The sequence below is a fragment of the Schistocerca nitens genome, chromosome 5, assembly GCF_023898315.1.
Source record: "Schistocerca nitens isolate TAMUIC-IGC-003100 chromosome 5, iqSchNite1.1, whole genome shotgun sequence".
Taxonomy (NCBI): Eukaryota; Metazoa; Arthropoda; class Insecta; order Orthoptera; family Acrididae; genus Schistocerca; species Schistocerca nitens.
The window spans coordinates 100931995-100955618 of NC_064618.1; the positions used below are offsets into that span (position 1 = coordinate 100931995).

The 23624-nt window shown below is 43.8% G+C and overlaps 1 protein-coding gene across 1 annotated transcript in view; it reads right to left on the reverse strand.

Annotated features, from left to right (window-relative positions):
- LOC126259883 (uncharacterized) overlaps window positions 1-23624 on the reverse strand; it is a 97518-nt gene that overhangs the window by 65630 nt on the left and 8264 nt on the right. The window contains exon 2 of the mRNA XM_049956954.1: window positions 10130-10225. Coding sequence (XP_049812911.1) covers window positions 10130-10225 — 96 coding nt within the window. The remainder of the gene's footprint in view (window positions 1-10129; window positions 10226-23624) is intronic.

Genomic DNA, 23624 nt, shown 5'->3' on the forward strand with positions numbered 1-23624 from the left:
GTCTCGGGCTCTCTTTGTGGACGATTTTGCGATCTACTACAGCTCTCAACGGACCAGCCTTCTTGAACGACGTCATCAATGCTGTCTCGATCGCCTCCACTCGGGGAGCATCGAAACAGGCTTTCGCTTTTTTCCCAGTAAGACCGTTTGTACGACGCCAAAAATTGACTGAGTTTCTTCCACCTTCCTTACATCTAGGACCTGTCAACCTTCCGTTTTCGGACGTGGCTAAATTCTTGGGTCTTACGTTTGACAGAAAACTGTGCTGGTCCTCCATCGTTTCTTATCTTTCGGCTCACTGACTGTGATCCCTCAATACCCTCAGTGTCCTGAATGGTACCTCCTGGGGAGCGGACCGATTGATCCTTCTCCACCTCTATCGCGCCTTTGTGCGCTCGAAATTGGACTATGGAAGCATAGTTTACTCCTCTGCTCGGCCGTGTATTCTTCGCCGTCTCGACTCTAAACGTAAACCACGGTGGTGGATAGTGTCTGGAGCTTTTTACACCAGCCCTGTGGAAAGCCTTTATGCTGAGACTGCTGAACCTCCGCTGTCCAATCGGCGAGCAGTCCTTCTGAGTCGTAACGCTAGCCATCTGTCTTCCATGCCTGCTAATCCAGCCCATGCCCTTTTTTTCGACGCCTCCTTTGATGTAGGGTATGCAGGGCGCCCCTCCTCCCTACTACAACCGGGATTCCGCTTCCAACTGCTCCATTCTCTTTCCTTCCGCTTTCCTAAAACCTTCTTGACAACTTTGGGTACAGCACCGCCTTGGCTCCGTCCCCGGATCTGCCTGCTCCGTGACCTTTGTCGATTTCCCAAGGATGGTACCCCTACACTTGTTTATCGTCGGGCATTTGCTGCTCTATGTGCACAAATGAAGGAAGCCACATTTATTTACACTGATGGCTCGAAAACATCGTTTGGTGTAGGGAGTGCCTATATTGTTGGCGACACCCCAAATCAATTCCGGCTTCCCGACCAGTGTTCGGTTTATACTCCGGAGCTATACGCTGTTCTCCAGGCTGTCCACTACATCCGCCGCCATCAGCGGATACACTATGTTACCTGTTCAGATTCTCTCGGCTCTCTCCTCAGTCTCCAAGCTTCTTACCCTGTGCACCCTCTGGTCCACCGGATTCAGGACTGTCTGCACTTGCTCCACCTGGGGGGGCGTCTCGGTTGCGTTCCTCTGGCTCCCGTGACACGTTGGTATCTGTGGAAATGAGGCGGCCGATACGGCAGCCAAGGGTGCCGTCTCTCTTCTTCGGCCAGCTATTCAATCGATTCCCTTCGCCGATCTACGGAGCGTTTTATGATGTCGTGTTGTTTTTTATGGCACGCACAGTGGGCGACACTTCACCATGATAAATTGCGGGACGTGAAAGCTCTTCCTTGTGCTTGGACCTCTTCCTCCCGAACGCGTCGTCGGGAGGAGGTAATTTTAACTAGACTCCGGATAGGGCACTGTCTTTTTAGCCATCGACATCTTTTAAGCGGCGATCCTCCCCTACTCTGTCCCCACTGCTCTCAGCTGTGGACGGTAAGACACCTTTTAATTGAATGCCCCTATTTTAATCCGTTACGCTCCCGTCTACTGCTATCGCCTGATATATCGTAGATTTTAGCAGATGACACGCGCTCAGCCGATCGTGTTCTCGAGTTTATTAGTGCCAGTGAAATGACTTCAGTCATTTGAAGCTTTTTTTGGGGACAACCAACCCCTTTCTGTAGTGGATTTTTAAGCCTTCCTTCTGCTTTTAGTTTCTCCAATTTTATGACTTTCGTTCCCATTGCTGCTGGTTTCCAGTTTCGGTTTTTTACTGTTCCATAAGTCACGGACCGGGCGCTAATGACCATAGCAGTTTTGCGCCCTAAAACAAAACAAAAAAGTAAATCGTAGGATCAGTATTACCTCACATGTTCATACATGTCTTCACAGTCCAAATTATTCTTCTAGGAGGTAGGCTTCTACTAGTTTTTCTATATTTTTTTGCGAATAATTCGTGTTAGTATTTTATTTTCCAACCATAAGTAATAACATGTAAATCATAATAAAATTTAAAAAATTAGCATTTTGTTTAGCACATTTTGACGATACTATGTTATTAATAGTTTTTCGCGGAGCACCTACTCACTCCCTGTGGGGCAGCAGTGTTCCGCAGACCACAGTTTGGGAAATCACTACTGCGTGTGGTATGGTGCCAGCCGTTAACGACCCATAGTAGCTCGAGGATTCACCTCAGCTTCCGGTAAACTGTTACTAGCGGTTCGTGGCGACACCTTCGCCTACTGTTCTTGATACCCAGTTGCCCCGACCTCTCTTTCAGCAGTCATTGTATTTTGGCAACTGTCAGTACAATCTGATTCACTCACATCCCTCGCGGCAACGAGACGACCTTCCTCAAAGTCCTAATGATGGCGGTGAGATGAATGTACGCGGGCGATATACGCCAGAAAAGTTCCAGTAATATTCGATACACTCAGTAAGCATCATAATCTCACACCATTCTTTGTCTGTGGGAATTATTTTGAGAATTTTGAATAGAGAAAAAGTAAGCTCGCATAAGGATGAAATGTTAATACACATGTCCTACAGGCATTAAAATAGAATATTTGTTGCAGCGTTTGGTCAACGTGTTCGTGGCATTGAACTATATATTTTCGTCGCTGCATGTAATACCAGCCTCGTGGTTGAAGATACTGGTTTCCTCTGACAAGGCGTCAAAATATTCCATCCGAAACGGAGTGGGTTACTGGAGCTGGACCTCATCTACAGGCTAGGACGAGGGCTTCCTGCTGGATTTTAGGGAACCGTTCGTGCGAGCTGTCCCACTGATATTGTCGCGAACGTTGTCTGGCGGAGCTCCTGGGTGAAAGAAGCAGTACTACAGTGTCCAGCCACGTTAGTGTGGCCACATGTCCAAAGCCTCAATAACCACGTTTTGTAGCGCGGATATGTAGTTAAAGATTCCGTGAAGTTCTGGAAGGTACAGACAGGAGCCATGCCCACACCAATTCCGTGGCCAGCTAGGTTTCCCAGTTTAGAATCCACGGCACGGACAGCCCGATCGAGGTGGTCCCACATACTCTCTCCGGGGACATCGTGTATCGTCGTGCTCGAAAACGCCATGGCGCCGAGGAATAACACAGTTCGCAGTGTAAATGCGTAGCTGGAAAAGCACTGGTGGGAAAGGGAGTACAGCAGGGCTTCACAACATACGTGCTCGCGGAGCAAGCTGTGAGCAGCAAGGCGCGAGCACCGAGCAGCGCGAGCACGCTACCCCCACTACCGGATCAGAGCTGAGAGTGGGGAGAGTCACGTGGGGCACACAACAGCTGCCGACAGTCAATGTGAATCCGCGGCCACCTGCAGGAATATCACTCACGAATTATTACTGCGACAAAGAAACAAATAAAAGAGAATCTACACGTGCCACATAATTTTATTAGCTTAGTGTATGCCTCTACATTCGTATTAATTTGTGAACTGTTACACAATAAAAGGTGCCACTGAAGTGTGGGATTCTCGGTTATCTTGTACTTTTTGCCCTTTACAGTTGCGTCTATGTTTGGAGTAATTGTTCTCGTGCATTGTAGGCCCAGCGTGCAGTTTAAATTTTGATCAGACAATGCGTTTCTCAGGCGTGTCTTGTTACATTTCATTGCAGAGAACAGTTGTTCACAAACATACGTGGAACCGAACATTGATATTATTGTAGCCGCTAGTTTGTGCAAACGAGGAAATCTATCCTGAAGGAAGTGTCTGTAGAATTCCAAAATGTTTTTCTTGTTCTGAAATTTGTCTCTGTATTCTCACACTGCAGGTCAATAATTTCTAGTTGTAGCTCAGGACGAATTTCTTCTCCTCTCCATATTCAGCGAATATAGAACAGACCAAAATCACTGTCTAGTGCTGTCAGATCTTGAAAGCGTTGATCAAATCCTTCCTTAAGTTTCAAAATGGTTCAAATGGCTCTGAGCACTATGGGACTTAACATCTATGGTCATCAGTCCCCTAGAACTTAGAACTACTTAAACCTAACTAACCTAAGGACATCACACAACACCCAGGCATCACGAGGCAGAGAAAATCCCTGACCCCGCCGGGAATCGAACCCGGGCGTGGGAAGCGAGAACGCTACCGCACGACCACGAGCTGGCAGACTTCCTTAAGGGCAACTAAACTATGTGAATAAGTTTACAGTCTTTGTGAACATCTTGCATGGATGATAATTTAGGAAAATGAGCTAGAGTTCCTGTTTCCAGCTGACTCACACAAAGTGTCAATTTCATTTTAAAAGCTCGTATTCGATCTATGAAATGAGTAATTAGCAGATCTTTACCTTGTAGTGAAATGTTCAAAGCATTCAGGTGGCTAGTTAAATCTGGTAAGAATGCGAGATCACATTTCCATGAAGGCTTTTTCAATTCAGGAACAAACATGTTATTTATTTCCATGAACATATTTATCTAATCTAATAGGCAAAAAAATCGATTTAATAATTCGCCACGACAGCAGCGGACCTCGCTGTAATAAGGCAGGCTACCATACTGGCTTTCTACATCCTCAAGAAAGCTTTTAAATTGCTTGTGTTGTAGCCCACGCTTCCTTTAAAAAATGTGAGGAGTGTTGTTCGTACAATTAATTATATGAGTGGTACTCTTTGCACATACGTTTTCCTGATGGATCACACAGTGAACGCCCCCTTATTTCATTCGGCACGGTCAGTTTTTGCATTTTCTCCTTCAACAGCGTAACGAAATCTGATTTTTTTCGCTGTCATCGCTGGTGCACCGTCTGTAGACACTGAAACTAAAGAATTCCACGACAATTCTATATTTTCAACACTTTCTTCAACACTACTTAAAATATCACCTCCGGTTGTAGTGTTCTTCATGGCTACTACATCGAGGAGCTCCTCCCTCACCTGAAGATCTCTATTAACACATCTAATAAATATGGCAAGCTGCGCTGTTGCAGTGATATCAACACTTTCGTCTAGAGCTAGAGAATACGCCATAAAATCTTTACAGATATTTGCAAGCTGGCTCTGGACGTCGTCTGCCATGTCCTGTATGCGACGCATAATGGTCATGTTAGATAATGGCACAATCCGAAACTGTTCAACTTGAAATGGACACAAATGTTCCGCTGCAACTACGAAATATTTTTTTTTATTAAATCGCCATCAGTGAAGGGGTGCAGGGATTTTGCTAAAAGCAAAGCAATTTTGTAACTCACTCTGAGAGCTGCCTCAGTTGATTTTTCTTCGTCGTCCATATCTTCTTCGGATAGCTACCTTTTAAGTTTAATAACTTCCTGTGCACGATTTTCCACTTCCGTAGTCTTTCGCGTGGTACGACATATAATGTCGCTGCAAATTAAATTTCCTAAAAGAATTCAGCGTTTTGTGACATACTAAACATTTTGCAACACCATCTTTTTCTGTAAACAGATACAATTCCTCCCAATGGGGGTTAAACTGCGAAAATATGGTTGGAGTTACACAACGGCGACTTGACATGATTCTTAACCAGTGAAGTGACTGTTAGAGCACATCGTAGTACTTTAAAAGTTACACAGTCGGCGCGGATTCAATAGGCCCTATTCAAACGTGCGCGCGCATTTCCTCTCCCTCCCCTCCCTCCCTACCTACTCAGCGACCTTGCACCTGCTTGCGAGCACGTGCCTGAACAGACGCGAGTACTCGCGCTCAAAACCGGCCAGTTGTTAAGCTCTGGAGTACAGTAAACTCATCACAAAGTGCACGGAGTGGTGGGCATGTTCCCCAAGTAGAGATGCGTACTTGCGTTGAACCTTTGCGCCTTCCAGAGAGAAGAGATCACCCTGAAAATGCCACGATGATGTTCTCCAGACTATAACGCTTCTCGCAGCAGTCTGGAACCTTCCGACGATTGTTGCAGGGGCATACACGCCAACGGCCATCTGTCGGGTGGCCTCCTGTCGCCATGTTCAGATGTGGTACTGCCGTGCAGATTTCGGCTTTTATCGCGGATGAACAGCAGTCAGAGTGGGTGCATGAAACAGGCGCCTGCTGCGGAGGCTCCTATGCAGCAACACACACTGAACAGTCGTTGACTTGAGATGGTTGGCAGCCCCTTGGTTCATCTGCGTGCCACTGACCGCCCAGAGTCGCCCATACACATCCCCGTGTCTGCCGTTCACCCATGCGCTGTGATGATCGACCACCGTTGCCTCGACGCCGGTTTTGCTTAGCGCTATTGAAATGCAATTCACAGGTGGGCTGCTAGATTTGTTACTGGTAGGTTCGGACAACATGCAAGTGTTAAAGGAAACGCGTCAGGTACTCACATGGCAATCCCTGGAGGAAGGCGACGTTCTTTTCGAGGAACACTACTGAGAAAATTTAGAGAACAGGCATTTGAAGCTGAATGCAGAACGATTTTGTTGCATCCAACATACATTGCGGTCCCTTTGGATAGCTGAATGGTCAGCGCGGCCGAATGCTGTGAAAAGGGGCCCAAATTAGATTCCTGGCTGGGTCGGAGATTTTCTCAGCCCACAGACTGGATGTTGTGCTGTCATCGCCACCGACGCGCAAGTCTCCGAAATTGCGTTAACTCATGACTTGTCGTGTGGCTAGGACCTCCCGTCGGGTAGACCGTTCGCCTGGTGCATTTCATTTTTAACGTACACTGCGCGTAAGGACCACGAAGATACGAGAAATTAGGGCTCATGTGGAAGCATATAGACAGTTGTTTTTTCACTCGTTCTATATGCGAATGGAATATGAAAAGAAATGACTAGTAGTCGTACGGGGTACCCTCCGCCACGCGCCGTTAGATGGATTGCGGAATATCGACGTAGATGCAGATTTAGATCTAAATATCAAGATTTGGAAGCACATTTGGGCAGCTATTTTCAGATAATCAATTAGGAGAAGTAGTCAAGATCGAAGAGTCTCATTTGTTGAAATGGTCGCGTAAACGAGTCGAAACCGATCATCTTCAAATTATGAGCGCTGAAAAAAATAAACAAAAATGAGATTGCTTGTCAGTTAGGGAAGTTAGTCTTTACAAAACATATACAAAGGATTAGAAATGCTGGAGCTTGATATTTGGCTGTAGCTTTAATGTATTTCTGGTCTTTATTACAGATAATGTAGAGTGGTGTTCATCCATTTGCCTGCAGTTGCCGGCTTGGTGAACAGCTGCATCTAATCACAACGGTACCTGCTGCATAACAGTGGCTCCTGTGCCAAGAGTTTATGTACACTATTTAATGCGTGCATTTTCTGCATTACGTGAGCTGCAGCCAGTGCGAACTGAACTTACTTGAAAAAGCAGTGTAACTTTTGAATGAAATGTAAAAACAATAGGATAATTGTATGTATAGCATTATACAGAAATGACTGTTTTAATAATGCAAGTCTTTAATATTCTTGCTATAAACTTATGAAAGACTTTCAAATAGGAACACCAATAGAAAGAGTGGTAGTATCGTTGAAAGCCAGCTGGTCACGCGCGTTGGTGCTTCTATAAAAATAGTAGAGAGCCACTAGTATGGCGGCAGGTACCGTTGTTACGACACGCCGCTGTTCAGCACGCCACCAGCTCCAGTCAAATGGGTAAATACCACACTGTAGTATCTCTCAGCTTTTGTAAACGTTACGCAAAGCTCCCGCGAAATATCACGCCACAGTTATTTTGATCTTTGTATATGTTACGAAAATGCTTATTGATTAGAGATGTCAGCCTTTTAATATCTTCACAGTGCTCGTAATGAGAAGATGACCGTATAAATGTGTCAAAACAGGTCATTTTAATAAGTGACTGATCCTGCGATCTTAACTTTTTTTTTTTTTTTTCTTTCTAAATGATCATCAAGAACCGATCGCTGTCACCGTTTTACCATGTTGTATGAAATTCTACTTTGAGATTATTTTTCCGTATTGATAGAAGTACCATCTACGACAAGTCTGAGATTACTGTTAATATCGTCTGCCACTTCAGTAACATACAAGTACAGCTAGTGCCCCAAGACACTTCGCGAGGACGCACATGCAGTTACTTCGATGACTCTCCATTGAAGATACGCTGCGTCCTCGCTACCAAAAAATCCTCAGTCCCGCGACAAATTTCACTTCGTACCATAATACGATCATTCTTTCGGTATTGGGCGTGGATATGACACCCAATCAGGTGCTTTCCGAAAGTCAAGAAGCACTGTATCTGCGTGAGGCTTTCAGGATCTCGTGTGAGAAAAGCGCAAGCTAGGTCACACATCATGGTTTTATTTTGAATCCGTGCTGGATGGCGTCAAGGAGGTAATTCTCTTGGAGATATGCCATTTCGATTAGGTGTGACCTAAGAATTACAGGATCTGTTGCGTGGAATGAACATTCTAATGAGTACAGCAAATGGTCGGAGAGTAAATCGAAGGAGGATGACAGTAATGAGAACTATCAGAAAAGAGACCAGCGAGCAACTTGATACCAGAATTGGTGATTACGAAGTAGACAAAGTTAAAAATAACCCACAACGAACGGAGCAAGGAGGACATAAAAAGCAGACTAGCACTGGCAAAAAGTGTACTCTCGACCAAGAGGTGTCTGTCAGTATCAAACACTGGTCATAATCTGAGGAAGAAATTTGTGAGAATCTACGTTTGGAGCACAGCCTTATATGCTAGTGAGACATGGGATGTGGGAAAACCGGAATAGAATAGAAGAATTTGCGATGTGGTGCTACGGAAGAATGTTGAAAATTAGGTGGACTGGTAAGGTAAGGAATGAGGAGGTTCTGTGCAGAATTGCCGAGAAAAGGAATAAATGGAAAACACTAACAAAAAAGGGAGAGGATGATGTAAGATCTGCTAAAACATCAGAGAATCAGTTCCGTGCTACTAGGAGGAGCTGTAGAGAGCAAAAACTATAGAGGAAGACAGAAATTGGGATACATGCAGCAAATAACTGAGGCCGTTGGTTGGAAGTGTTACTCTGAAATGAAAAGGTTAACACAGGCTTCTGACGGGTTTGATTTGGACCGCCACAAATTCCTCTCCTGACGACCGAGAATACGTCCTAAGTTTCTAAAACAGAAGGATGTGAAGGACAATTGTCGGTAGTTTAGTGGATCACTTCTGCTTCCTTCTGGCAGATGGGCACGATCTGTGCTTTCTTCCAAGTACTGCGGACATTCTTTTTTTGATCGAGACGTCTACGCTAAATTATCGTTAAAACAGGCATTTATATAGGCATGCCATTGATTCCTGCAGCTTTGTTCAATATGAGTGATTTTTACCCTTTTCTCAAAGCCGCTGAGATTGTCTGTATGAACTCGTCTTCCCAGTGCTGCGAGAATTGAGCTGGGCAGTTCTCCTGGATTTTTCTTTGCGCTTTTGCATTCGTGGCCCCATTGTCAAATGTTCCTTTACACAGTCAGAACTCCAGCTCCAATTCCAGTTACATGTGCACTAATATATTTTGCCAATATTCGGATATGTTGACGCCGTTCAACTGCACTATGAGGGCGATGCGCTGGCGGCCATGGCAGTCACCGACTCCGCAAGCGTTCTCTTATCGTGAAATTGGTCAAATAATGACATTTTCAGATTATTATCTCTTAATAGAGTTAGAATTATTCGACAAATGATGCACCAAATTATTTAGGAGAGATCAAAGTGTAGTTTCTATTATTTGAAAGTTAATAGTTTGTGTAAAAAAAATCTAGTCTTTCTTCACTGACTACCTCTATCGCCGGAACTATTCGATCTAGAAGGCTGTGGTTTGAAGCTGTTTATTATTCCCTCATCATGTGTTACATTTGTTATTGGTGTTGTATTCCTTTCCCCTGTTTCATTCTTTGCTCAATTATCCATTCGTTAGTTTCTTAAGGTGGTGAGAATTTCAAAGTCACGTTCTGCTAATTTAGTACTTAGTGAAACGACTAACACCTTCATATCTTTAAAGAAATAGTGGACATTTAATCACAAGCCTCTGTGTGAATAAAAATTCTACAACCATTCATGGCAAGTGTGCATTAAGGGTTGTTTGCTGTGGTTGTTACAAAGGCAGCTTCTGCACGAACTGAAAGTACTTAAGAATTTCTTCCGCATCAGGAGCGTGCAGTATTTTTGGCTACCTTGGAGCAGCTATCCGTGCAGATGATCTGCCCAACTTTGGTGCAGCCCCGATTCGTCTCCTCCATCACTCGACTGTTCCATGAAGACGCGGTCACCTGCAACACATAGCAGAAACTTCACATCACTAGAGACACATTGATATTAAAGAAGACACACAAGTAACTCAGAGCTCTGATGAGCAATCATATTTTGATCACAGTTGCTTGACGAGAGATTTAATGTGGGAAAGCTTTGTCTCATTAACGATAACAGGTTTTATTTCTCGTAAATGAAGTTAGTAATCTCTCTCCAATCTAAGCTGCAATCTTGATCATTTTGTGTTTCACGGCGTAATAATGTAAATGTTAACAGAAACCACCTCGTATGTATTTCAGGTACGTTTATAACGCCACAACCGGTTTCCTTCGAAGCGAACAATGTCAGGTCACCTGCAGGTGAAGGAGAGGAAATTCAGGTTAAAGGTCACTAAAACGTTCACATATTATTATACACACTTAATGTACACTGACGGGAAAAGATTTCCAACACAAAGAAAAAATCAATATAGGGTAACGGGATTTCAGGAATACTTCTGTCTAGGTAACATATTTAAGTGATAACGTTGCACTATCACGAGCTCATGTAAGCGTGAGAAAAATCATTGCAAATGTGAAATGCTGGTACATTGCTAACCGGTCTAACCGGCAGAATGTTGAGCGCAAGCGTGAAAAAGTGCGTGCATTGCGTCGTACAGGTGTGGGATGTAAGTTTGTGGAATGGATCTCCACGCATGTTCCACTTAATCGGTCAATACATGGTCAGTTAATGTTGATTGTGGATGAGGCAGGAGTTATGATTTTCCATGCATGCTTGATTGGAGACAGATCTGGTGATGGAGCAGGGCAAGGCAATATGTACACACTGTAGAGCATGTAGAGCGGTATCCTGTTCGGAAACACTCTGTGGAATGTTCTTCATGAATGGCAGACAACAGGCTGAATCACCAAGATCACATTCGTGGTTATCTCACACACTCTGACCACAAGAGTGCTGCTGCTCTCGTACGAAATCGCACCCCTGACCATAGCTCCAGGTGTAGGTCCATTGTCCTCCCAGGAGGCCCACAGTCCCTTTTGTGGGTATGTGTGTGGCGCACACATTGCCCCTTTCAGTGTGAGCCATTTGGGGATGAACTCCCAACCTAGTTTCCATGGTGCAGGCTCCTCTCCCCCTCCCCTTCCTTTTCCCCTTGCACCCGGCCTCATTCCTACAAGGTCACCAGCACGGTAGTCAGTCCGTGTGGTGGGGCTGGTAAGTACCCACTTGGCTGAGTCCCCTGACACCACAGGGATCACACTGCTAGTACCTGAGCTGTTAACGCTTTGTGTATGCCAAGGAGTCGATATTCATCACTTTGGGGCATCAGAATTCATGGCAATGGCCGCTGGGCCAGATGGCCCTTGATGTGGCTGGGTGGCGCCCATGGGGTGAGCCTCTGGTTGGAGTGGGTGGTACTAGGGCGGACGTCTTGCACATAAAGCGACAAAAGCGTCAACATCCTGGCCATTCTGTGGCTGTCTCTAGGAGTGATAGAAGACATGACACTCCTCCTTCTGATCCTTCGGCCTTCCCCTCCCTGGCCACCCCATGGGATGGGGGTCAAACTCGCTGGCTTTTGTTGAAACCTTTCCCTCGGTGCCTGATTTTTACCAGGACAGATGGCGAATGTTTTGCCACGATGAAGCCTTTGCATTTGTTTTTCGTGGAGACGAAATGGAATCCTCGAGTCAGTCCGGTTCTTTGTTCATAAAAACATCTTCTGCTGCCCAGTCTGAAGCCCTGCATGCTTGTGACCATTTTGGTGACATCCCAGTTCAAAAATGGTTCAAATGGCTCTGAGCACTATGGGACTTAACTTCAGATGTCATCAGTCCCCTAGAACTTAGAACTACTTAAACCTAACTAACATAAGGACATCACACACATCCATACCCGAGGCAGGATTCGAACCTGCGACCGTAGCGGTCGCGCGGTTCCAGACTGTAGCGCCTAGAACCGCTCGGCCACTCCGGCCGGCGACATCCCAGTCTCTGTATCCTTACCAATCTTTGGAGTAGAAGATCCCTCTGGAAGATGATGCCCTGTACCGATTTCAAACTGACGAGGAGCTATGTGCAAACCTCGAGCAGCGAGGAGTTCGATTTATCCGCCGTGTACAATGAGGCCCTAAAAACAATCACACCAATACAGGCGCCTTTGACCATCTCTGGGAGGGTATCCCCCTCGAAACCAGGATAGTGATGGTGAATTGGTGTGATGTAAAACCTTACATTCCACCACCGGTGAGATGCTTTAAATGCTTGCAGATTGGACCTCTCTTCCCGCTGTACCCACGATCCCCTCTGTGGTGACTGTGGGCGCCCCCTCCATGAGGGAAGTGCCTCTGCTCCCCTGCCAGTGTGCATAAGTTGTAATGTGTAGCATCCTCCACACCCGCCAGCAGGCCTGGTGTATGTGAAAGAACGACAGATTCAAGAGTGAAAGACCTTGGAGCCGGTCATACTTTCGACAAGTCGATCTATACCGTGCATGTAACTTCTACTTCAGTTACGTCAATTCCCCCTCCTACCCCCTCCTCTTCCCAAACCCAACCCATTCGCACCACACTTTCCTCCTCACCCTCACCCTCCCTCACCCCTTCCCCCTCCCCCCTCCCTTCAGGTGCTACTCCGCCTCCCCCACTGGAGAAGCACTCCCCTTATTCGGCAGCGGCAGCTGCTGGTGCTGGAGCTCCCTCCATTCTCGCTGAGGTGGGGATTCCACCAATGCGAGTTTTGCACCAACAACAACGCGCCACGCATTTGCTGCACCCCAGAGCACCCTAGTTATGGTCTTCTTTGTCCAGACACGGAGACCAACCTCCCATGGTGGCGGCCATGATGTGGGCCTACAATGGCTGCTCACATTCAGTCGCTCTTTTCTGAGCTCCAGCACTTCCCTTTACCGCCTCTTTTCTCCAGTCACACACGTAACCCTCCGTGGTGCGTCTCTCGGCCACAGCTCTGTCTTGATCTCTCCATCAATTTAAAGGATTCTCTCCCGCAAGAGGCCCTTCACCACCAATTCTACTGTCTCCTCAGTTCATTCCAGGGTTCCAAAGTGATTATTACTGATAGCTCCATGGTTGCTGGTCACACCGATTATGCTTACACCTATACGAGTCGCACACAATTTTGTTCCTTGCCAGATGGCTGTAGTGTTTTTACTGAAGAATTGGTAGCCATCTTGCGTGCACTGGACCATGTACGCTTCTGTTAAGGACTGTCCTTCACTCTCTGTAGTGACTCCTTGAGCAGTTTGCAAGCTATCGGCCAGTGCTTCCCTCACCACCTGTTTGTCATAGCTATCCAGGACTCCGTTTTTCTCCTTGATCAACGTGCACGCTCAGTGGTTTTCATTTGGACCCCAGGCCATGTTGGAATCCCTGGCAATTACTTGCCGATCAACTGGCTAAATTGGCTACTAACAGGCCATCTCTTGCTATTGGCATTCTGGAAATATATCTTCGCTCCGCATTACATCGTCAGGTTTTGGGACTTTGGAATGCAAAATGGCACTCTCTTCCTTCACCGAACAAGCTCAGGGCCATAATGGATTCTACAACTATGTGGCAGTCCTCCTTATGGGCCTCTCATAAGGCTTCTGTCGTCCTTTGCCGGCTCCGCATCGGCCATACTTGGCTGACTCGTGGTTATCTCCTCACTGTTGCAGGATGGTTAATTGAGACAGTCCAGTAAGAGGTGAACCACAGTCAACATCGATCCACAATGACAGACTCTTAGCTTTCCTGACTCGCTTCCCCCTGGTGTTAGCTGAAAATGCCTCAGCGGCTGATCTCGTTTTACGGTTTCTTTGTGATAGGGTTTTTTATCGCTTTATTTAAGGGTGGGACCTTCAGCCTTACCGGTGGGTGTAGGGGATGGCAGGCCGTCTTGCTCCCCCCTACGCCCCGATTGGACTGGCTTGGCTTGGTGGTTCACCCCTGCCCTCTGTCTTCCCACTCCTTTCCTTGTGGGGTCTGTTGTGAGTGTGTCTTGTCTACCTGTGCTTCTTCCGTCATGCTCCTGTCATTCGTTGCTTTCTTTCCCTCCTCTCTTCTTCTGACTTCTTCCTTCCTTCTCCGTCAATCGTTTGTAATTTTATGGCCATTGTAGTTCCCTCTTTGAGTGTGAGTTTTTATCCGTTTTAGTTATTCCAAGGACGGGTGGACTGATGACAGCGTGGTTTGGACCTGCATTGGTTGGTTGGTTGGATTGGAGAAGGGACCAGTGTGTCTGGGACACAGACAGGTTGGTTGCAGCCCCTCAACTGACTTTCTTGTAAACAGGATACAATCATCACTGGCAAGAGGCAGAAACAGCTTTCAGAATGAAATTTTCACTCTGCAGCTTAGTGTGTGCTGATGTGAAACTCCTTGAAGTAACTGTTTTTTAACAGTTCGTTGTGCTACTGATACGCCAATTGCTGCTGAAGACGCAAGATGATGCACCGCAGTCGTACAATGAACACGAAAGTCTTCCCTCCCGGTAGTGCCACTTGGTCGTCCACAGTTAGGTCTGCTCCCCGTGAGCGGTACAGCAAGCAGCAATCAGGAAGAATCAATACACAAGGAAGTGGAATACAGAAGTACGAATGAAAGAGAACTTCAAGCGTATCTTGTCAAAGGCTATAGATACAGCAATAAGGAATAGCTCGGGACGCAGAGATGTCCATTCCTCGTCAACTGTACTAAGGAGCGCGATCACAGAAGTTGAACAGAAAAACATAGGAACAAAGAAGGTAACTGCAAAGAAACCATGGGTGATAGGAGTAATACTTCAGTTGATTGATCAAAGAAGAAAGTACAAAAATTTTCAGGAAAATTCAAGAATACAGAAATACAAGTCGCTGAGGAATGGAATAAATAGCTTAGACGAAATGACAGCAAGAAAAATGTGAAGAAATCAGAAAAGAAATGATTGTTTCGTCTTTCCCATATACTTAGTCAGTCCTTCCGACAACCTTCCGTGAAATTAAAAGCAAGGGCGTTAACTTAGCATTTAATAGAGGAATTCCCGTTGCACTCAGAGGAGAGAGATGGGATACGTAGAAAGAGTATATCGAGGACCTCTGTAAGGAAGAAGAATTGTCTTGTCTGACGTGGTAGAAGAAGAAATAGGAGTTGATTTAAAGGGGACAGGGGATCCAGCAGAAGAATCAGAGTTTAAGAGATCTATGGAAGACTGAAAATCAAATAAGGTAGAATGTATAGATACCACTCATCAGGTTTTCTGAAGTCATTGGGGGAAAGATTCTACACACCAACGTGAGTAGTCGTTTTGTTGCCAGAGTCTGGCGGCGAACCATCTAACTTTCGGAAAAATATCATCCACACAATTCGAAATACTGCAAGAGCTGATATATGCGTGAATTATCGCACAGCTTAACAGCTCATGCATCCTAGTTGTTGACAAGAATAATACACAGAAGAATAGAAAAGAGAATTGCCTCTGTTCCCTTTACGTTTCGTAGAGCCAAACTGATCGGCATCTAACACATCCTCGATTTTCTTTAGTCTTGCTTCCATTATCAACCGCAGTGTCAAATTTAAGACACGTTCATAGGATTTATAGACCTGACACAAACTCTGGAAATTTTTTTTTTACAACCTTCATACCTGGATAGAGAGCTTTTCCTATTTGAGATATCTGTGAACGTTGCTGCATAGGACGATTTAAGAAGAAACTAAATTCCTTCATCTACGACAATGTTTAAACAAATCGTCTTAACGGCAATAAATCGTGGTTTGTGAATCGTTTACCATCCATACTCTGCCGCATTTCGCTGGTTGGAAGGCAAAAAGCTTACTGACAAATTTCGTCCCCCTTTCCCTTCTGTGAAATATCTCCCACTGGATGGTCATGTTGTTTTATTTAAATGATTACAAAATCATGTAAAACGAACAGTGAGGTTGTCAGTAAAAGCACATTACTGTTGTCAGTATGATGCTGCACTGCCCCGGGCCTGTCATGATACAGGGCCGTTTAGATGAGGCATATTGTATACATAAGTGGAAGAGAGAGCACCACTAAATTCTACAATCCGTATGCATTGCATACACACACAAATTACTGTTACGCAACTAACCCATTGGGCCCATAAGTACACTGTATTTTCCGGTGAGAAAGGGCACTGGCAAACAGTCTTCGCTACATTAGGTTACTTAACCTGGTGTCACTCTGAGCTAGAATTTATGGTCAGCGACTTTATTTCACAGTTGCAAAACCCGCATCCGACCCATTGATTGACCTTACACTTACTTTCCCACGTTACAGAAGCCATTTCTAGGCGCAAATAAATGAAGAAAGACAGCGCGTTTTTGTTATCAAGTGACTTCATCAATTACTTCAGTTTTAATGTAATCTACGAGTAATTGCTGATGTTTGATATTAACATGAAAAGAATTCCGTAGACAGGGAAAGAACCTGTTCTTGGGCAACTACTTCTATAATGACCAAAAGGCATTAGATGATGTTAAAGCACATGTGTTCCAGCAGCGGTATAAGGAAAATGATAGTAATAATGACGGCAATAATAGAATTATCCGGTAACTTCGCGCTTCACAGTGGATTTTCTTGAACTGAGAAATTTGCTGAATCAGTGAAAGTTTAAAAGGCTTCACAACGAGGCTATGATGCCTAGAAGAGTCTCTACATTCTGCTGACATGAGAATAGCATAATCTCCACGTCAGAATCTTGCTTCTACTTAACCATTTAATAGACTCGCATTTTTACCACCGTGACTAATTTTGTAAGCTAAACATATGATCCGTTACAACACACTCCTGGTACTGGGAAATGTGGCCACAATGGTCTGGTGGAACGAACTATCACAGGTGCAATGCGCGGGTTCAGGCATTTACTTTTAAGAGGCAAAAACAGATTTACTTTCTCTTGAGGTACCAGAGGTAAAGACGTTGTAATTCAGAATCCGCATTAAACATCACGTTCCTTAATTACCAACTGGGCAGAGCCAGTTTACGTTGGCAAAAGACATAGGTGGAATTAATGGTAAACATAAAGTTTTATTTTATTTGATGAACCGATAGCCATTTAAAGGAACGGGGCACTTATTTTACTCGTACTTAATTGATCTACAGACGTTGAAAAATTTAGTGGTAGACTGTGATTTGAATTCGTATCTCCTCTCTCGAGGATCTGAATTTCTTCGAACAGTATAGTTCAATAATTTCGTTCCTTTTCCCAAGATTGCAATCTTCACTAGGTCTCCTCCAAAGGTAAGTATGTGGGTCCGAATACTGATCCAGTAGAAAAATATACATAATTTCATTTCAAGTCCTATCGCGTACACACCGGCCTGCTACTGAAAATTAACATGCATTTTTAATGTCTGTTCATGTGTTGCCAACATTCGCAATAGGTGTCGTTATTTATGGTCAAACACACAAACATCTTACTGTTAGTGAGTAACCACTTGATACTTAAGCTATATTCGTGGAAGATAAAGGACGGTAGGTGTGCGGTTCGATTGTCGCTCATGCGCAAAATCTTGTATCCTTATTTTAGATTCAAACTCCTAGCAGCTGGTAAGAAAAACCGACACAGAAGATTTTATTTTATTTAGTTAACAATCCGATTACGTGTTGGGTTCGGATCTCCATCACAGAACTTCACATCATGCGTTTCATGTTTAAATGCATGCAAACTTAGTAACTTCTGAATGGAGGTAAATCAGACATCTTTCGTCGTTAGTTAACAGGGACGAAAGGGTCTTGATTGGAGTCACGGTTTATTACAAAAACTGTGGTCTTTATTTTCAAATTTAGATTTGGTTACTGATATTGGCGAAAATTTCGGTAATTCATGACTCTTCATGGCTAGTCAGCAATATGATTGGAACAAATATTAATCAAATCTAATCTATACACCATGAATACGACATTTCGCAATGATGTGGACCGTTTCATTTTTCATTTTAATGAAAGATTTCTTTACATGCCATTTACTCTCTCTCTCTCACGCGCGCGCACGCATACATTGATTTTTATTTCTTTTGTTGTTGTGCTCGACTAACGGCCAGGCACGAAAACGTCCACGAATGATACTCTGAGTTTTGAGTACACTTACGAAAGAAATATAAAAACTACGACAGTTACTAATAATACTCAGAACTGACTGTAAATTAAGCATCATTGATCAGTAACTACGCTCCAGTCCCTAAACCTAGTTACAGAAGTGCGAATCCATAGCTAGTATCTCAAAGACGCGCCTGGCACGGCCTGGATACGTAATGCGTGTGTCACTTTCCAGCCCGCTGTAGGAACACATCGGTTCGTCTTCTTCCTGCTGGTACTGTAACTGAGATTTGGAAACAAGGCAAGGTATGTTTGGCAACTCTGTCATCGACGAGTTACGTCCTGGTGTGCACGGAATTAGGCCTCAAAGTTCACTTGATTTTTTTCTGTCATTTCCATTGAATAACCTGAGTTGTTATCGCTTGAGGTGTAACAAAATATTGTAAATTTACGATTTTCGGCCCAGGAAAGTCGTTGTACGTGGAAATCCCAATTAATCTTGCCCTTTAAATAGCGATTTACGAGTTCTAGTCACTATTGGCCTCGTAACAGGAATCGTAAACACATACCACTTCGCTAGCTCTGTGGTAACATGTTTATCCGTAAATAAGCGTCTGTTCTGGTTCGCGGTTCCAGTCTCGCAGACTGCCACGTTTTTATCCCTTCTGTGAAAGAGCTACAAGCAGTCAGATCAAACATCGATAAGGAAAACGCAAGAAAATACTTTCGGCTCGTAGTGCAATTGTGAAAAACTTACAATGCTGCACAACAGGTAATGCCTCTTTCCTTGCTGACAAGCAACTTTGGGTTTCTAGGAATAAATAACTTAAATGTAGCATTTCATAAATAGAGTATGATAGATTTCGATTGGGTCTGTGTTTAATTAGTATACCCTAAGTGAGTAGTATTTTATTAATTCGGTCCGGTAGAGGCACGCTTGTGTACAGATACTCAGGTTTATTAAAACACTTTCGTCGTAAGGATTATCATGGGTAGTTTTATTTCATTTCCTATAATGTAGAGCAAATTTTCGTAGGGTTTCTTTTAGTGTTGTTTAATTTCTCTCTCATGTCTACTATTGTTTAAACATCACCGATATATGTGATTCTCTGATTTTATCTATAAGTCTGACAATGCACATGCAGTTTATTGATTACATGTAGAAACTTGTTCTGAGTTAAAGCTGTCCAACAAGGTTTGAAGAAGAATATAATGCCACTACCACACGACAGCTAATGTAGAAAATACTTCCTGACGTATTTTGGCCCGATGCGCTCTCCCCACATAATATAAAAGTTTCGAGGTGCATCTGCTGCCTGGCCGTCTATTAAACCTGAAAAGAACGAAACGTCGCAGTAGTTGGCACTTTTTCCACATGCGACTATTTTGGGTTGAGAAGTGAAGGGAATTATGTTCAAAGCTCCATAAGATTGATAAGTTCAGCAGACAGCAGAATTGCGTTTTAAAAATTGTAGCAGCGAATGTATTTGAACTCGTGACGTTTTGTCTACGGTGCACTGACTTACCGTTACAGTACTAGCTAAACCGTGCCCACAGCAGCTCCAGGTGTCGAGAACAATTCCTCCAGAACTGCCGCATTACACAGTGTTGTGAGATAATGCATATGGCCGGATGTAGACTTCTGAGAGACACAGTTACAGATTTTCTTTTGCACCGCATGACGTTTTCACAAACAGATAACAGCGTAAGATGCAGAAATTTAAGCAGGAAGTGTCCCTTTCTACTTGAGCTACTCTATTGCGCTGAGTTCTGTGTAGGTGGCAGTTGCATGATTTTATTTCGGTGATTACAAAATGGAGTCGAATGTATGCACTGGGTAGCCAAGACAAGTAGTTCATGGCGATTTGGTCAACCAAGTAAATGAATGTACTGAACATGCTGCAAACCACTACAGGGAGCCTGTGTGTCAGAATTCTGCCCGCATCTCGTGGTCGTGCGGTAGCGTTCTCGCTTCCCACGCCCGGGTTCCCGGGTTCGATTCCCGGCGGGGTCAGGGATTTTCTCTGCCTCGTGATGGCTGGGTGTTGTGTGCCGTCCTTAGGTTAGTTAGGTTTAAGTAGTTCTAAGTTCTAGGGGACTTATGACCACAGCAGTTGAGTCCCATAGTGCTCAGAGCCATTTGAACCATTTTTTTGTCAGAATTCTCTTCCAGTGTGGCGCAATGGCGTTAAAATAGAAAAATGGAGGTCTTTTGGATTGCTGGTAGATTCATAGTCATGGTTTGGGTTCGATTCCAACTTCAGCCCTTAATTTTGGTATGTAGAGACCGATTCTATTCTCGTCTGGCTACGACAAGTGAAGAAGGCATAATGGCATTGTGGTCTGAAATTCACATTAAACATGATATTCCTTCTCTACCAAGTAGACCTTAGGTTGAACCACAGTAAAGTCAGGAGTGGCGACATGTAAAATCTCTCGTCACTAGAAATTAACAACTAGTATAACAAAAGGTTACTGGTGATAAACAAACGCTATGTAAGGTCACAGGACACTTATTTCATATTATATTTGAGTTTCTGTATGTCGATACTATTGGTTCTGAACTGGGAACGCAACTCAGACCGCCCTTAACGCGAAATTTGATCCCTTCGTAACAGTACAGCTCGATTATAATTCAACATCTCCACATACTGCGCGTGAATGGGTTCGAATCCTGGCCGGCACTAAAGTTGTCATGCTAGAACTTGATAATACATAATGAAAACACCTATCTGCTGGTGGATAATAATTTTGATTTTAATGTATTTTCATTCGTTGTCAACACTAACGATATCTGACGTTTTTGGCTCCCAGTAACACATATAACTATTTGCGAGATCACTGTAAGTTCACGATGTTATTCCGAGCTGCTGGTGGAGAAAAATTCGGTAGCTGACGTCTCATTGTGTGTAGTCAACAACGATTTGTGTGGGGCTCTATTCCCAGTGAGCACTGAACTCTTCGTCATATTATTTCTAGTTCAAACATGCTCACATGTCGCTGCTGGTGCAACAAACTCATATTTAACGTTCGTTTTCTCTAGAATATAACAGCGATAGGTGCCGGGTTGGAGTTGTGGGAAGGAATAAATTAATATTTCGTCTCATCATTTCAGTTTAAACATCTAGCTACTGCCGAAAAAATCCGATATGTCACAGTTGATTGTGCTTCGATAACAATCCGATTAGGTTCTGGGTTCGAATCCCTGTCCAACACAAAGCTTTACCTCACGGCATTTCAAGTAAGTTAATTGTGAAGGAGCAATACTTAATATCTCTTGTAGTTCGTTAACAGGGACAACAGATGCTCGGTAGTAATTCGCGTCCGTTAAAAATGTTTACGTTGTATAAAGTTGATATTTCTTAAGTGATACTCATACAATGCTTTCACGACTGGATGGTACTGTTGTTGATAATTCTTCCGGGTTATACGGCCGTGGTCCATGGAATACTTCTATTCCTAACGTTTCGTGCAATACTACGTTGGACATCATCAGGGGTATGGCTGGTCCTGTTCAGTCCTGCCGACTGACGAGTCGGGCGTCGGAGAGCGGCCTAAATACCGACGAAAGTGGGCGTGGTCTAGCTTGCATACAGTAGCAGAGAGAAAACTAGTCAATGATAAAATGTAACTATCGATAATAGTCTGTCATAGATAAAAATCACTTACAGATTCTGTAACGCCACTGTCCATATCTCGCTTAATTTCAAGGCCTCATCTTTTCTATTAAAATTATCTTCGTGTTTACAAATTTCAATAGCCTCCTTATACAGTCGTGGATAATAGTTCGTGGTAGCACTTAAAACTGTAGTTTCAGAAAACTTAACTACATGGTCACCGGACTGAAGTGCATGTTCCGCAACGGCCGGTTTATCTATTTTACCCCGTCGGCAAAGACTTTTATGCTCCTTTACCCTCGTATTCACACTTCTTTTCGTAGTACCAATATAGACCTTGCCTCAGGTACACGGAATTTTATAAACACCGCTAGATGATAATGGTGGTCTTCTAACGGAACTAAGTGCTTATCCTATTTTTCTGGTAGGTTTGAATACCGGTTTCACTTTGTTTCACCAAAATTTTGCCGATTAGATCTGTAACCTTACTAATGAAAGGTAAAGACACAGTGTTCTTCCATTGTTGTGTACCATCCTTGTCCTTTGGCCTGCTGTAATTAGGCGTTAAAACTCTCTTAATTTCTTTGAGTACCCATTCTTTTCGAAGGCCTGTTTCAGATGATTCAGTTCCGTATACAGATGTTCCGGCGTACAAATCCGTTTTGCCCTATCCACTAAACTTTTGATTACACCTCTTTTTTGTTGTGGGTGGTGATTGGAGTTCTTATGTAAGTATCTATCAGTATGTTTGGTCTTCCGAAACGCTTTGTTTTAGACTGCCATCGGTCTGTCTCATGACTAACACATCGAGAAACGAAATAGCCTAGTCTTTTTCCACTTCAATGGTAAACTGATACTGTTTAAAATAGAGGTATATCACTCTCTGTATGCCTAGTCAGGAATGACTGTTAGTTTCCGTCATTCACGAAATCTTTGCTTAGTCTGCATGACCGTGGGTTTGAATCCACATGCAGAACGCGACGGTTCGCCGTGTCACTTGAAGTTCATACATATTCTCAACTAGCAGCTCGTGAAAAAGTTAAATTTTTAATGTCATTTTGTGTATAATAATAAGTATGATGTGTTACTTTGAAGAGGAAATCGAACTTTCATTATAACGTTAGAAAGTTAATGCACGTAGTGAGTGGTAACATTTGAGGCATGTTATTTATCGTAATAAATGTGAGCTTACAAGCCTTAAGGACAGTCTCATCTGTGATAAGGTTTTCCCTGATATTTGCAGTATCTTGGTATTACTTTTCTCTTTATTGCAATAACTCAAGATGTAATGTTTTCTAGTGGTGTTTTGTTGGAACCATTTTCAATAGTCAAACGACTGTACCGAGGGGCGATTAGATGACCTGCTAGACAGCTGTGTTATGAGGGTTGTATGCGCATCAGGCATAATGCAATTCAGGTCGTTCGTATACTTTTGAGCACGACTGTACATTATTCCGTGATTTATTCAGTTTTCAAATTTATACTGACTTTTTGATCACCCGGTACTTCACGGCACTGGCCCCTTACTTTACTTGCATTTATCGCAAATTTCTCGCCCAACCCAAAGTCACAAGCGACTCGAAAAAAGCACAGGTGCTTCCTGTAAATAAGAAAGGTAAAAGAATGGATCCGCAGAACTATAAAACACATTCTGAGTTTGAATATAATGCGGTGTGAGTCACCTAACATTACCGCTGGATATATTTCGTAAACCACATCAAATACTGACGAACCGATTCCACAGACCGAACGTGAGGAGAGGG